Source organism: Staurois parvus, unplaced genomic scaffold, assembly GCF_062004578.1.
Source record: "Staurois parvus isolate SC_StPar_1 unplaced genomic scaffold, SC_StPar_1.0 ptg000634l, whole genome shotgun sequence".
Taxonomy (NCBI): domain Eukaryota; kingdom Metazoa; phylum Chordata; class Amphibia; order Anura; family Ranidae; genus Staurois; species Staurois parvus.
In genome coordinates, this window is record NW_028318430.1 from 4,629,218 (window position 1) to 4,645,415 (window position 16,198).

General features: G+C 43.2%; 1 protein-coding gene across 1 annotated transcript in view; it reads right to left on the bottom strand.

Moving 5' to 3' along the window:
- OCA2 (OCA2 melanosomal transmembrane protein) overlaps positions 1 to 16,198 on the bottom strand; it is a 444,033-nt gene that overhangs the window by 100,014 nt on the left and 327,821 nt on the right. Inside the window, exon 18 of the mRNA XM_089693490.1 lies at positions 11,346 to 11,454. Coding sequence (XP_089549616.1) covers positions 11,346 to 11,454 — 109 coding nt within the window. The remainder of the gene's footprint in view (positions 1 to 11,345; positions 11,455 to 16,198) is intronic.

The window sequence follows — 16,198 nt, forward strand, 5'->3', positions numbered from 1 at the left end:
CGCAGAGCAGACACCATGTTCTTTCCGTTGTCGGTCAACATGGTTCCGATTTTCAGTTTGCGCGGAGACAGCCATCTGTCGATTTCTCTGTTCATTACACTCAGAAGTTCCTCCCCTGTGTGACTACGTTCGCCAAGGCATACCAGGTGCAGAACAGCGTGACACCGTTGCGCCCTGCACATGTGATATGCCGGTCGGGTAATGGGACTTGGCACGGGGGTGGCGGCTGAGGACACGGCGGAAGAAGAGGTGGTAGAGGCGGACATCTTTGCCGGACCAAGGACGTGCAAACGTGGAGGCAAAAGCGGCGTGACCTGTCCAAGTTGCTGGTGCGGCTGTGACGGCACCACGTTCACCCAGTGGGCCGTAAATGACATGTACTGTCCCTGACCGTAGTTACAGCTCCACACGTCGGCGCTGCCGTGCACTTTGGCAGAGACCGACATGCTCAAAGACTGGCCCACCATCTCTTCTACATGTGAATGCAGGGCTGGCACTGCCTTTTTGGCGAAGAAATGACGGCTTGGCACTCTCCACCGCGGCGCGGCACAAGCCATCATTTCTCTGAAAGGTGCTGAGTCCACCACTTGGAAAGGGAGGGACTGCAGCACCAGCAACTTGGACAGGAGGACGTTCAGCTTTTGCACCGTCGGGTGCGTGCTCGCAAACTGTTGTCTCTTGGAAACGGATTCCAAGAAAGACTGCTGACGGAATCCGTGAAGAGGAGTAGCAGGAGAAGGAGCATCTGAACGAGCGGAAGATGCCAACGAGCGACAACTCCCCTCAGCAGAGGTGTTGGAGCCTTGACTGGCTGATGGAGGGCGATTGACGTCGGGTGACGGAGCAAGTAACAGAGCGGGTGATGGAGCGGGGGCTGGGGCGGGCAGAACCGCCGTATCTTTATCACGGTTTTCCCAGGCCACCAAATGGCGACGCTGCATATGCTGCCGCAACGCTGTAGTCCCAACATGGGCCCCCTGGCCACGCTTGACTTTCTGGCCACATAGTCGACATACGGCTACGTTTACTTCCTCGGGCGGCTTGACGAAAAATTGCCACACCGCCGAGTAGGAAACTTTGCCCCCGATACTCCTCACTGGCTGACTGCTGCTTCCTCCGTGCACACCGGCACCACTACTGGCCGTGGTGGTAGGCTGCAGTGGAGCTGGTGCTCTACTCCGTGGCCGTTTGGCTCCACTGACACTGCTTCCACTGACACTGCTGCGACCCTGCTGCTGTCTCCTGGGCAACCCACCGACTGTTTCGCTCACTGCCAAGCTGCCACCCTCTTCTCCTGATGATGCGGAAGAAATTGCCTGATGACGACGAGGCTGCCAAGTGCGATCAACCTCCTCATCATCAAGTAGGGTCTCCGCCTCACTACTAGCCCCCTCGGCTGCGTCTGGGTCAGGAGACAGACCTGTCTCTAGACCGGCTACCGGGCCACTCTCCTCGCCACTACTTCTTCGCCTAGCTGCTGAAAAGGCGGATGTCTCCCCCCGTTCCTGACCGCCCTCTGTTAGCTCTTCCTCACTGTACAGTGGGGCTGAGCCCACAGCATGCGATACTTCGCTTGGTGAGGGAACACCAAAGGACAGGGGCAGGTAGAGGACACGTGATTTCAGTGGGCTTGGTCCCGGGCCATGCCAACTAACGGTTGTGTCTGACGTACCCACCGACCGTTGGCTGTAGGTGTCAGAGGTGACCTGGGAAGAGGAAGACGACCGAGCCAACCAATCGATGACGGCAGGGTTGTCGGTGGAGACACGACCGCTGGATGACACCGGGAGCACTGGCCTCTGGCTGCGAATAATGCTGCCTCGACCCCTTCCTCTGCTGCCACGTCTGCTCGCTCCTAAAACATTGCCTCCTCTGCCACTCCTCTGCATGTTGTCTGACATACTCTTTAATTAAACGATTATGTGTCCCTGAGTAACAATTCTGTGTCCCTGAGTAACAATTCTGTGTCCCTGATTAACGTTTCTGTGGCCCCAAGTAACAGTTCTGTGGCCCTCAGTAACAATTCTGTGTCTGTGCGAGTAACAATTCTGTGTCTGTGCGAGAAACAATTCTGTGGCCCTAAGTAACAGTTCTGTGGCCCTCAGTAACAGTTCTGTGGCCCTCAGTAACAGTTCTGTTTCCCTGAGTAACAATTCTGTGTCTGTGCAAGTAAGAATTCTGTGTCTGTGCGAGTAACAATTCTGTGGCCCTAAGTAACAGTTCTGTGGCCCTCAGTAACAGTTCTGTGTCCCTGAGTAACAATTCTGTGTCTGTGCGAGTAACAATTCTGTGTCTGTGCGAGTAACAATTCTGTCTGTGCGAGTAACAATTCTGTGGCCCTAAGTAACGGTTCTGTGGCCCTCAGTAACAGTTCTGTGTCCCTGTGTAACAATTCTGTGTCTGTGCGAGTAACAATTCTGTGGCCCTAAGTAACAGTTCTGTGGCCCTCAGTAACAATTCTGTGTCCCTGATTAACATTTCTGTGGCCCCAAGTAACAGTTCTGTGGCCCTCAGTAACAATTCTGTGTCTGTGCGAGTAACAATTCTGTGTCTGTGCGAGTAACAATTCTGTGTCTGTGCGAGTAACAATTCTGTGGCCCTAAGTAACGGTTCTGTGGCCCTCAGTAACAGTTCTGTGTCCCTGTGTAACAATTCTGTGTCTGTGCGAGTAACAATTCTGTGGCCCTAAGTAACAGTTCTGTGGTCCTCAGTAACAATTCTGTGTCTGTGCGAGTAACAATTCTGTGTCTGTGCGAGTAACAATTCTGTGGCCCTAAGTAACAGTTCTGTGGTCCTCAGTAACAATTCTGTGTCTGTGCGAGTAACAATTCTGTGTCTGTGCGAGTAACAATTCTGTGGCCCTAAGTAACAGTTCTGTGGCCCTCAGTAACAATTCTGTGTCTGTCCCTGAGTAACAATTCTGTGGCCCTAACTAAAGTTTCTGTGGCCCTAAGTAACAATTCTCTGGCACTCAGTAACAATTCTGTCTGTCCCTGAGTAACAATTCTGTGGCCCTAATAACGTTTCTGTGGCCCTAAGTAACAATTATCTGGCACTCAGTAACAATTCTGTCTGTCCCTGAGTAACAATTCTCTGGCACTCAGTAACAATTCTGTCTGTCCCTGAGTAAAAATTCTGTGGCCCTAAGTAAAGTTTCTGTGGCCGTGAGTAACAATTCTCTGGCACTCCGTAACAATTCTGTCTGTCCCTGAGTAACAATTCTCTGGCACTCAGTAACAATTCTGTCTGTCCCTGAGTAAAAATTCTGTGGCCCTAAGTAAAGTTTCTGTGGCCCTGAGTAACAATTCTCTGGCACTCCGTAACAATTCTGTCTGTCCCTGAGTAACAATTCTCTGGCACTCAGTAACAATTCTGTCTGTCCCTGAGTAACAATTCTCTGGCACTCCGTAACAATTCTGTCTGTCCCTGAGTAACAATTCTCTGGCACTCAGTAACAATTCTGTCTGTCCCTGAGTAAAAATTCTGTGGCCCTAAGTAAAGTTTCTGTGGCCCTGAGTAACAATTCTCTGGCACTCCGTAACAATTCTGTCTGTCCCTGAGTATGAATTCTGTGGCCCTAACTAGCGTTTCTTTGTCCCTAAGTAACAGTTCTGTGGCCCTGAGTAACAATTCTGTGTCTGTGCGAGTAACAATTCTGTGGCCCTAAGTAACAGTTCTGTGGCCCTCAGTAACAGTTCTGTGTCTGTGCGAGTAACAATTCTGTGTCTGTGCGAGTAACAATTCTGTGGCCCTAAGTAACAGTTCTGTGGCCTTCAGTAACAATTCTGTGTCTGTGCGAGTAACAATTCTGTGTCTGTGCGAGTAACAATTCTGTGGCCCTAAGTAAAGTTTCTGTGGCCCTAAGTAACAATTCTCTGGCACTCAGTAACAATTCTGTCTGTCCCTGAGTAACAATTCTCTGGCACTCAGTAACAATTCTGTCTGTCCCTGAGTAAAAATTCTGTGGCCCTAATTAAAGTTTCTGTGGCCCTAAGTAACAATTCTCTGGCACTCAGTAACAATTCTGTCTGTCCCTGAGTAACAATTCTCTGGCACTCCGTAACAATTCTGTCTGTCCCTGAGTAACAATTCTCTGGCACTCAGTAACAATTCTGTCTGTCCCTGAGTAAAAATTCTGTGGCCCTAAGTAAAGTTTCTGTGGCCCTGAGTAACAATTCTCTGGCACTCAGTAACAATTCTGTCTGTCCCTGAGTAACAATTCTGTGGCCCTAAGTAAAGTTTCTGTGGCCCTGAGTAACAATTCTCTGGCACTCCGTAACAATTCTGTCTGTCCCTGAGTATGAATTCTGTGGCCCTAACTAGCGTTTCTTTGTCCCTAAGTAACAGTTCTGTGGCCCTGAGTAACAATTCTGTGTCTGTGCGAGTAACAATTCTGTGGCCCTAAGTAACAGTTCTGTGGCCCTCAGTAACAGTTCTGTGTCTGTGCGAGTAACAATTCTGTGTCTGTGCGAGTAACAATTCTGTGGCCCTAAGTAAAGTTTCTGTGGCCCTCAGTAACAGTTCTGTGTCTGTGCGAGTAACAATTCTGTGTCTGTGCGAGTAACAATTCTGTGGCCCTAAGTAAAGTTTCTGTGGCCCTAAGTAACAATTCTCTGGCACTCAGTAACAATTCTGTCTGTCCCTGAGTAACAATTCTCTGGCACTCAGTAACAATTCTGTCTGTCCCTGAGTAAAAATTCTGTGGCCCTAAGTAAAGTTTCTGTGGCCCTGAGTAACAATTCTCTGGCACTCCGTAACAATTCTGTCTGTCCCTGAGTAACAATTCTCTGGCACTCAGTAACAATTCTGTCTGTCCCTGAGTAAAAATTCTGTGGCCCTAAGTAAAGTTTCTGTGGCCCTGAGTAACAATTCTCTGGCACTCCGTAACAATTCTGTCTGTCCCTGAGTATGAATTCTGTGGCCCTAACTAGCGTTTCTTTGTCCCTAAGTAACAGTTCTGTGGCCCTGAGTAACAATTCTGTGCGAGTAACAATTCTGTGGCCCTAAGTAACAGTTCTGTGGTCCTCAGTAACAATTCTGTGTCTGTGCGAGTAACAATTCTGTGTCTGTGCGAGTAACAATTCTGTGGCCCTAAGTAACAGTTCTGTGGCCCTCAGTAACAATTCTGTGTCTGTCCCTGAGTAACAATTCTGTGGCCCTAACTAAAGTTTCTGTGGCCCTAAGTAACAATTCTCTGGCACTCAGTAACAATTCTGTCTGTCCCTGAGTAACAATTCTGTGGCCCTAATAACGTTTCTGTGGCCCTAAGTAACAATTATCTGGCACTCAGTAACAATTCTGTCTGTCCCTGAGTAACAATTCTCTGGCACTCAGTAACAATTCTGTCTGTCCCTGAGTAAAAATTCTGTGGCCCTAAGTAAAGTTTCTGTGGCCGTGAGTAACAATTCTCTGGCACTCCGTAACAATTCTGTCTGTCCCTGAGTAACAATTCTCTGGCACTCAGTAACAATTCTGTCTGTCCCTGAGTAAAAATTCTGTGGCCCTAAGTAAAGTTTCTGTGGCCCTGAGTAACAATTCTCTGGCACTCCGTAACAATTCTGTCTGTCCCTGAGTAACAATTCTCTGGCACTCAGTAACAATTCTGTCTGTCCCTGAGTAACAATTCTCTGGCACTCCGTAACAATTCTGTCTGTCCCTGAGTAACAATTCTCTGGCACTCAGTAACAATTCTGTCTGTCCCTGAGTAAAAATTCTGTGGCCCTAAGTAAAGTTTCTGTGGCCCTGAGTAACAATTCTCTGGCACTCCGTAACAATTCTGTCTGTCCCTGAGTATGAATTCTGTGGCCCTAACTAGCGTTTCTTTGTCCCTAAGTAACAGTTCTGTGGCCCTGAGTAACAATTCTGTGTCTGTGCGAGTAACAATTCTGTGGCCCTAAGTAACAGTTCTGTGGCCCTCAGTAACAGTTCTGTGTCTGTGCGAGTAACAATTCTGTGTCTGTGCGAGTAACAATTCTGTGGCCCTAAGTAACAGTTCTGTGGCCTTCAGTAACAATTCTGTGTCTGTGCGAGTAACAATTCTGTGTCTGTGCGAGTAACAATTCTGTGGCCCTAAGTAAAGTTTCTGTGGCCCTAAGTAACAATTCTCTGGCACTCAGTAACAATTCTGTCTGTCCCTGAGTAACAATTCTCTGGCACTCAGTAACAATTCTGTCTGTCCCTGAGTAAAAATTCTGTGGCCCTAATTAAAGTTTCTGTGGCCCTAAGTAACAATTCTCTGGCACTCAGTAACAATTCTGTCTGTCCCTGAGTAACAATTCTCTGGCACTCCGTAACAATTCTGTCTGTCCCTGAGTAACAATTCTCTGGCACTCAGTAACAATTCTGTCTGTCCCTGAGTAAAAATTCTGTGGCCCTAAGTAAAGTTTCTGTGGCCCTGAGTAACAATTCTCTGGCACTCAGTAACAATTCTGTCTGTCCCTGAGTAACAATTCTGTGGCCCTAAGTAAAGTTTCTGTGGCCCTGAGTAACAATTCTCTGGCACTCCGTAACAATTCTGTCTGTCCCTGAGTATGAATTCTGTGGCCCTAACTAGCGTTTCTTTGTCCCTAAGTAACAGTTCTGTGGCCCTGAGTAACAATTCTGTGTCTGTGCGAGTAACAATTCTGTGGCCCTAAGTAACAGTTCTGTGGCCCTCAGTAACAGTTCTGTGTCTGTGCGAGTAACAATTCTGTGTCTGTGCGAGTAACAATTCTGTGGCCCTAAGTAAAGTTTCTGTGGCCCTCAGTAACAGTTCTGTGTCTGTGCGAGTAACAATTCTGTGTCTGTGCGAGTAACAATTCTGTGGCCCTAAGTAAAGTTTCTGTGGCCCTAAGTAACAATTCTCTGGCACTCAGTAACAATTCTGTCTGTCCCTGAGTAACAATTCTCTGGCACTCAGTAACAATTCTGTCTGTCCCTGAGTAAAAATTCTGTGGCCCTAAGTAAAGTTTCTGTGGCCCTGAGTAACAATTCTCTGGCACTCCGTAACAATTCTGTCTGTCCCTGAGTAACAATTCTCTGGCACTCAGTAACAATTCTGTCTGTCCCTGAGTAAAAATTCTGTGGCCCTAAGTAAAGTTTCTGTGGCCCTGAGTAACAATTCTCTGGCACTCCGTAACAATTCTGTCTGTCCCTGAGTATGAATTCTGTGGCCCTAACTAGCGTTTCTTTGTCCCTAAGTAACAGTTCTGTGGCCCTGAGTAACAATTCTGTGCGAGTAACAATTCTGTGGCCCTAAGTAACAGTTCTGTGGCCCTCAGTAACAGTTCTGTGTCTGTGCGAGTAACAATTCTGTGTCTGTGCGAGTAACAATTCTGTGGCCCTAAGTAACAGTTCTGTGGCCTTCAGTAACAATTCTGTGTCTGTGCGAGTAACAATTCTGTGTCTGTGCGAGTAACAATTCTGTGGCCCTAAGTAAAGTTTCTGTGGCCCTAAGTAACAATTCTCTGGCACTCAGTAACAATTCTGTCTGTCCCTGAGTAACAATTCTCTGGCACTCAGTAACAATTCTGTCTGTCCCTGAGTAAAAATTCTGTGGCCCTAAGTAAAGTTTCTGTGGCCCTAAGTAACAATTCTCTGGCACTCAGTAACAATTCTGTCTGTCCCTGAGTAACAATTCTCTGGCACTCAGTAACAATTCTGTCTGTCCCTGAGTAAAAATTCTGTGGCCCTAATTAAAGTTTCTGTGGCCCTAAGTAACAATTCTCTGGCACTCAGTAACAATTCTGTCTGTCCCTGAGTAACAATTCTCTGGCACTCAGTAACAATTCTGTCTGTCCCTGAGTACAAATTCTGTGGCCCTAATAACGTTTCTGTGGCCCTAAGTAACAATTCTCTGGCACTGAGTAACAATTCTGTCTGTCCCTGAGTATGAATTCTGTGGCCCTAACTAGCGTTTCTTTGTCCCTAAATAACGATTCTGTGGCCCTCATTAACAAGTCTGTGTCCCTGAGTAATGGTTCTCTGTCCCTAAGTAACTTTTCTCTGTCCCCAATTATCGTTTCTGTGGCCCTAACTCTGTCCCTGTCCCTAGTACAGAGCGGTCTGCCTCTGTTCAATAACTGCAGGCAAATGAAGAATTCCAAAATGGCCGCTATTTATAGCTCGACCATTACACAGTGCTGGCTGGCTGGCTGCTGATTGGCTGATGCGATCACATGTAGTTGAGGAATGCATTATGGGTCAGCGCGCCTTGTCTGCGCGCCTTCCCAGACATCCCCGCTCCGTCGCCGCACATGTCAGCCGCCATTTTCTGAAAAATTTCGATTCGCGCGTCCGAATTAGGCTATTTTTCGGATTCGGCACGAATCGAAATTTTTCCGATATTCGACTCGAATTCCACTTCGGATACTTCGATTCGCTCATCTCTAGTTATGTTACTACAGCTTGGATACTGCTGAGATGGTGGAGTAACATCAAAATTTGCAAATGGTGCACCATTACTCTTGGGGGGGGGGCATGCAAATCTTGACATTAACTTACCAAAGTGGTTCAGTATCACAAGGGCCACAATACTTTCAAATATTTTTCAGTCACACATCTGCTGCTGATATGGCAAGCCCAAGTTATCTATTTGCAATACATGGATCTGATTATGATATATATATATATATATATATATATATCTATATATATATATTGAAGCAAAAGCACGTGAGCAGGGCTTACATATGGCCATAGTACAGAAGAATTAGGTGACATAACATTTCCTTAAAGACTGGATTTTTGTAATTACCTGTAAAATCCATTTCTTGGAGTACATCACAGGAAACAGAGTAGGCTATAAACCACAACTACCTGGGTTATATGCAACCTATAGGTGATTGGACGCTGGGAGAAACAAACAAGCCATCCCCGATATAAATCCTCCCATACAGGAAATACCTCAGTTTTGTACTAAGCTATAAACCCAAGAAATTAATTTTACAGGTAAGTACAAAAATCCAGTTTCCCTTATTGCACATGACAGGACTACAGTTTCATACTAATATTAACAACTTCCAATATGTGCAGGTGGTATTCCAGCAATTGGCAGATTATTATTCAGAATTATATTTTGAACCCAGGGATACCAAACACAGTGTACCTTTGTCACCCAGGAGGGAGGAGACTGCTTTCTCCCCTTTCCTATGTGCTAACATAGTCATGAATGACCTTGATTTGTTCAGTATGATATTCCCTATTCAATTATATGCCTAACATTAATGTGTCCTATTCCTGTTGAATTCTATGAATTGTATGTGAAATTGTTACATTGTGGAGCAGACATTTTATGGCACAGTCTACATTCCTAGAGCATTAATGGCCTTACAGGTCATGTGTGACGGCTTGACTGAGTTATTATTGTTGTACGATAGGATAGAGGAAAGTTTTTTCCATGGTTAGTGGAAACAGACATCCTGCCAAAACTGATTAGCTGTTTACAGGAAGATCATTGCTCATGAAAAACAAAAATGCTGAGACCTTAACAAGATGGCATGCCGCGTACAGCTCCATGTCTCTGTTGTGCACAATCATTACAGTGGGCATCGTAATTGACGTTGGATCTACTTCAGGGTACATTTTTTAATTTTTGTTTTTAATAAAGGACTTTTCTTCTGTAATTTTTAACACTAAGCTTTTTTTTTTTGTAAATGAGTACTGGTACCATGTACCCCCATACTCATTCACATGGGGGGGGGTGCTGGGATCTGGGGATACCCTTCTTAAAAGGAGCTTCCAGATTTCAATAAGCCTCCTGCCCACACATCCCCACAACCACCGGCTACAGTTGCGGGTAAGAGCTCCCCCTGCCCCCAAGTTACCCCCCATGTTGAGGACATGTGGCTTGCGCCCCCTCCCCTTTCCTGACCTGCATGCTCAGATAAGGGTCTGGTATGAATTTTGGGGGGACCTCCACACCATTTTTTTTACATTTTGGCATGGGGGTTCCCCTCAAAATCCATACCAGACCTGAAGGGCTTGGTATGTATAGTGAGGGCCCCATGTCATTTTTTAAAATGTATATGCCAGCAATTCTTTTTACATTCAGCTGAAACATTAAATAATGTTTTCACTACTAAAATGCAACATAACTTAATAATATAACTCACATAGTATTTTAATAGCTGTGCGGTATCTTACCGCATACTCAGATGGTAAGATACCGCTTTGTGAATTGTCCCTGTTCGAAGATTGCGGTCAACTTTCATTAGGTTCGAATGTTATACAGCATACCAAACAAGGGGGGTGTTGGGCCCATCACTATTTAGGACATTTATTCTCACTTCCTGACCATTGTCAGAGGGATTTTCCCACCTATTAAATTTCCTCTCAATTTTTGTTGCACCTCTGATGCGAGGAGAAATCTTACAAAAGGGCACACAGACAACAATAAAAACCTGTCAAAGAAATGAACCATTTCCTACTATAAACAAAGCTAGAAAAAAAAACTCATTGGTTGGGTTTCTAGATATTACAACATAAATTAGTAAGGCCAGACAAGACACATCAAAGGATATTACAAGAGCTTTGTGGTCTTAGCAATTCTAATCACTTCTTACCAAGATTACAAATTTTAACTGATAACATTTCTATCTACTCAGAAAAATGCTGAATGAGAAAATGCACAGCACTAAATTCATTTGTTAACTTGCTAACATAACTTCATCTTTAAAGAGCACTGTATTATCCTGTTTTCTCTCTGATCAGTAACAGAAAAATGATAGCAAGTTCAACATTGCATACCAGCTATTATGAACAAAAAAAATGCAATTTTATACCAGTTAAAAAAAGCCAAAAGCAGTTACAGGAATGAGGATCTCTTACTTCTGTCATATTCTTCAGGAAATTCATTTTTGTTATATTTTGTTTGAAATGCTCCATAATTGGGTAAGGGTGGATGCTCTACCAATGTGCTACAAACTTTTTTTTTTTTAACGACTTCCCATATTTATACTTTATAGGCTCTGTTATATATACAAAATCTTTGTGACACTAAGTGTATATCCTTTGTAGAGTCTAGAGGTTAGACCTCTTCACCTGAGCTCACAGCTCTGTACCCTCACTGGAACTATTAAAAAGAATCATCATAGATATAAGAAGCCAGTAGGCAATTCATATAATCACAGTCTAAAACAGGCTCCAAGTGCACTGAATTTTTTATGTAGGTTTCTCATGAATAAAAGGGTGTGTTTTGCCCTTGGTTTCATAGTAGGTAAATTAGCATACTCAGCTTGTTCACGAAAACCCATTTTTCCTCCAGCCATTAGTCAAGTATGAAGCCGTTTGTTTGTATAATATTGATTATACTCAATACATTATAATCAATGTATGTGAATTTTAGCTGAAAAAAATTTAAGCCTTACCAAGATCCAGGTGAATTGCAGGAATAAATGAGTTGAGGAAAAATATAAAGATGACAAATCCCAAGACAGACAAACACTTGATTAGAAGGATCTTGTCGGTTATTCCATGCTGTTGGAAAAACAAGTTCTCTTATTAAAGTGTCAGTTCATTAATGCTACTGAAAACTTCTAAAAGGGAGACAAGCTGACATAATGACAACGCTATAAAAGCTATATAGCTGTTTTACAATGAAAAGTAGACCCCTTATAGATGCCTGGAATATTCTTACATAGAAAATCACCAACTGAATACACCTTTCTATGCATAACAATGAATAGTGAGATTTTTAAATGACTAGACAATATGTCTGTATCCAGGGCAAAGTATAGCTAGTACTAGTCACTAGGGATGTGTTTGATCTAAATACAAGTTCAGACCAAACACATACTGTGGATTTAATGGATTTCTAATGTTTTAATTTATCCATACCCGACCATGCATCCATACCCGATTCATGCATACCCGACCATGCAGAATCCCATTCTTTTTAATTGCCCCCTGTTCACAGTTGTACGTTCAGTTTACCTAGGCTTGAAAAAGTACACAAGCTTTTTTCGAGCATTGTCAGGTATGTTTGGCTCCATAGACTTCAACAGAAAAGCTTATAAATGCACAGTGCATGTGTTTTTGCATGCACTTTTATGCTTTAAGAATTCCTCGCCTGCTATAGACCGGATCTCCTTCCCTTGCCAGCCAAGGAAACAAACTACTGAAGCTTGGTATACTTGCAAAAACACCTGTAATATGCCTAATAAAAGACTTTCATATTTATAGGAATATGCCCTGCTTACACCACTCTGTTTAGGAGTGGATGCAGCCTTAAGAATTACTCCATACTAACATTTTTCTATTTGGTTTGATACGTTACCCCAAGCACAGCCTAGCCCCAGCCATTTGTATGAAAATCCACCTTTTTTTTTTTTTTTTTTAAACATTCAGCCCCCATCGACTTCAGATTCGGCACCATACTTTAGTAATGTTCACTGAACTCTGCTCAAATTACACCCAGGTATGTTTAGTTCATCACATTTCATACCTTCTTCACACCACTTTTTCATTTGCAGTGGGTGTCAGGAACATACCCCAGCATAGCATTTATATCTAAGCACAGACACCTTAATACAATCACTATGGAATCTGTAAATGTTGATTATGGAAGAACAAGATAGGAGGTGTAAAGTTATTACTAGTTACATAGTTCCATCATAGGTGTCAGGTAGTTTGCATAGGTGTCAATTCCTTGATTTTCATAGCTAAAGATGTACATTTTTGTCAAAATGTTAAAATGACATTGTATGTGGAAAACGCATGGTGTCGAAGACCTCCACCCCTGCTCAGGGATGGTTGTTCCAGTTTGGCATAGATAGCCTCTTTCATGACTCTTGTGAACCAGCTATCAAAAATGTGCACCTCACCTTAAAAGATACTTCCGAGTTCTTCTGACACTCCAGATGCATATAGAATGATTACTTTACTCCATGTGTTCTGTTTCTCTCTACTATTTCATAGTTCTGTGTTTTTGCTTGAGTTTGTGGATGTTTTGATGAAAGTCCAGTCTGGGTAGTCACAAACATTCAAAGCACTCCTGAGATGTCTGTATTCTGTGTCTTTTTCTTTTTTCTTTTTCTCTGTTTGTTGTTAAGAGTCCTAATAACCCACAGTTTGTGTTCCAGGAGGTAGCAGAAGTCAAAAAGCAAACACTTGTCATTTTGGATAGGTTTCCTGTAGACAATGTCCAAGTCACCCCACCTTGATATTTAGGACCTGTTCACACTATGCCCTGATCTAAATAGCACAGGAAGATGCTGTGCATTCCTGTGCAATTCATATGCAAGTCTATGTGGTGCAATTTGAATGGGATGAAATCGCACCGCACTGCACTAAAAGTAGTGCATGTTTCCAGTGTTCTAAGCTTTACCCACATATCATCCACATACAGTACCTGAACCAATACTTGATGTTAATCACCTGAAAGAGTGCAAGGCTCTTCTCCACTTCCTTCATGTACAGGTTAGCTGCAATGGATATATACAATGGGAAACATAGCATAGCCATGCTTCTGTCTGTAGAAGTTATCAGTGTATTTGAAAAAGGTGGTGTTGACCGAAAGGTCCAGCAAGGAATATGCTTGGTCTGGTCTGAATTCTGTTTGACTGTTAAGAGTCTCAATGCATTTCAGATGTTTACCTACAGTTTTATTAACCCTCTGCACTTGGTATACAAGCTTGGAGAAGCAACAAAATGTCTAATATTATAGAAGAGGTCCAGCTAAATATGGATAAATATTAGTAACTATAATGGCTAGACAAGAAAAACAAAACTATTCTACAAATATTGAGTGCTGGAGGTGGAGTGGAGAAGCAAAAGTTTAAAAACAAAATGTCTGTCCTGGTTTCATAAATAAAGCCTTTTGCATTCTGTAGCAAGTACAAGCTGTGGCTTCACAGGAATTGGATGGTTTCCCTAATCAAGTGAAAAGAAAATTCTCCCAATATTACAGCGAAGTATTAGGAACACAAACATTTCAAAGAGCCTCAATGGTGATTGTCCAACATTCCTAGTCCTCTTTACCAACTGTCACCACACTTCTGGAAATTTACAGAAAAAAACATTTGATGCAAAAACAATTATCCAATAATACTATTTAGCTGTAGCTCTATACCTTTTTAATAGGCTGGTAGTGAAGGGTAAGCTCTTCTGTGTGGCCTTCTTGCTGCTATGTGTGTGTCCTTTAATACGATTTCCCCTCATCTTCTGTATTAATGAAAACACTGTCACTGGGACATGATGTTGAAGGAATTTTAAACTTTCCTACCTATACCGTGTATTTTTCACCTGAATAAGAAGTGCTTTGCTTAACCACTTGACCTCCAGAAGATTTACCCCCATTCCTGACCACACCATTGTTTGCAATATGGCACTGTGTTATTTTAACTGACAATTGCACAGTTATGCAATGCTGTATATAAGTGGAATTTATGTAATTTTTTCCCACAAATAGAGCTTTCTTTTGGTGGTATTTGATCACCTCTGGGTTTTTTATTTTGCTAAAAATAAATTAAGGTCAATATGTATTCTGCTACTTATTGTTGGTAAAAAAAATCTAACAGTATATTGATTGGTTTGCGCAAAAGTTAATGCGTCTACAAACTATGTTATATATACTGGAATTTATTTTTTTAATTTTTATACTAGTAATGGCGGCAATCAGCGACTTGTAGCAGGACTGCGATATTGCGGTGGACAATAGGATACTGACACTAATACAGTTATCAGTGCTAAAAATATGCACGGACTCTGTACTAATGACACTGGCTGGAAAGGGGTTAAACATTTAGGGTAATCAAGGGGTTAACGTTGTGCCTAGCTATGTGTAATGTTTGCAGTGTGTCATTTTCACTAGGCATATTGTCACTGACAGGGCACAGCTCTGCTTTGTTTACATAGGTAGAGCTGTGTTCTTTCAGTCTCCTAGATGAACAGCGTGTCCTGGCACTCGCTGAACGGCTTCTGCTGTGACCAATCACAGCAGAGGTGGCACACACGTGTACCCATGACTACTACGTGCAGAATCACATTTATATACATGATTCTGCACAGTGCGGCTGCCCTATAGCAGTATACAGTATCTCCTATGGGAAGGTCGCAAATGGTTAATGCAGTTTCATGGTGTCATTAGTTGACCTGTATGTATATCCTATAGTATAGTAAATCTTTACATTCCTGTGTCAGAAGTATGTTTGTGTTCATATATGAGGCATGTTATATGGCACTGCAGAGGTTAATGTATGACCCATGTAGTGTGAGATAGTTCCTGTCAGGGGCGGACTGAACATTCGGAAACTCAGGCACTGCCCGAGGGCCTGGGGTCAGTAAGGGGCCCCATGAGATGCCCCTGGTACCTTTCATAGGCTTTTTTGGGTGTGGTTTGAGTGTGGGTGAGCACACAGGGGCCCCATAATCCCCTATTGTCCTGGGGCCCCGTGACTTGTCAGTCCGCCCCTGGTTCCTGTTAAAACAATATATATACCACAATCCATAAGTCTCCCAGTCTAGTGCTCTGCTGATGAGAGCTAAATAGTGATTAGATCTAATTAGATACAAACAGAGAGATCCCCATGCAGTTGCAATATGCAATTCAGTGGCATTTGCAATGGAACACAGAAGAAATGGGGAGTCATGCATTGGACACTGTGTCCCCAGTCTAGCTAAAGGGTAAACAAAATCCTTTTTTTTTTTATTAGGAAACACACACAGCACAGGTGCATGTTTAATGGATATACAGAAGGCACAATTCCCCAGCCACAACTCAAGCAAGTCTATAACATAAAACGTATGCAGCCACTATCTAAATTTGTTCATGGGAAGTATGTAAAGGCAATAAAGAGACAATCATTGTAATAAAGTCTGTTGCCCTATGATGTGACACATTGAATTTCAGAGAAACATCCTGGAGATATGCAGAAGTTACCTGTATGGACTCTGATTTTAGGATTTATAGAACTGGCAACATGGGAAAGAATGGGGGAAGGGGACTACACAAATACTACAAGAAACAGAAAGAGAAGATGAAGATACAATGACTAAAAGAAAGCATAAGATGTCCAGAAAGAAGGTAAAAGGGCATAGCAAAGGAGGAAAAAAAATGTTAAGAATGAGCACAAGGGAAAAGAGCAATAAGAGTCATGACAGTAGGAGACTGGATTGTCCCCATGAGCCCAAGCTGAATGCTGCCAGAAGATCACAGGAAGTTTTCAAAAAGTACGCTGGTCCAAGCTATCCATTTATTATAGAAGAAAATTAAGCAAGCGCT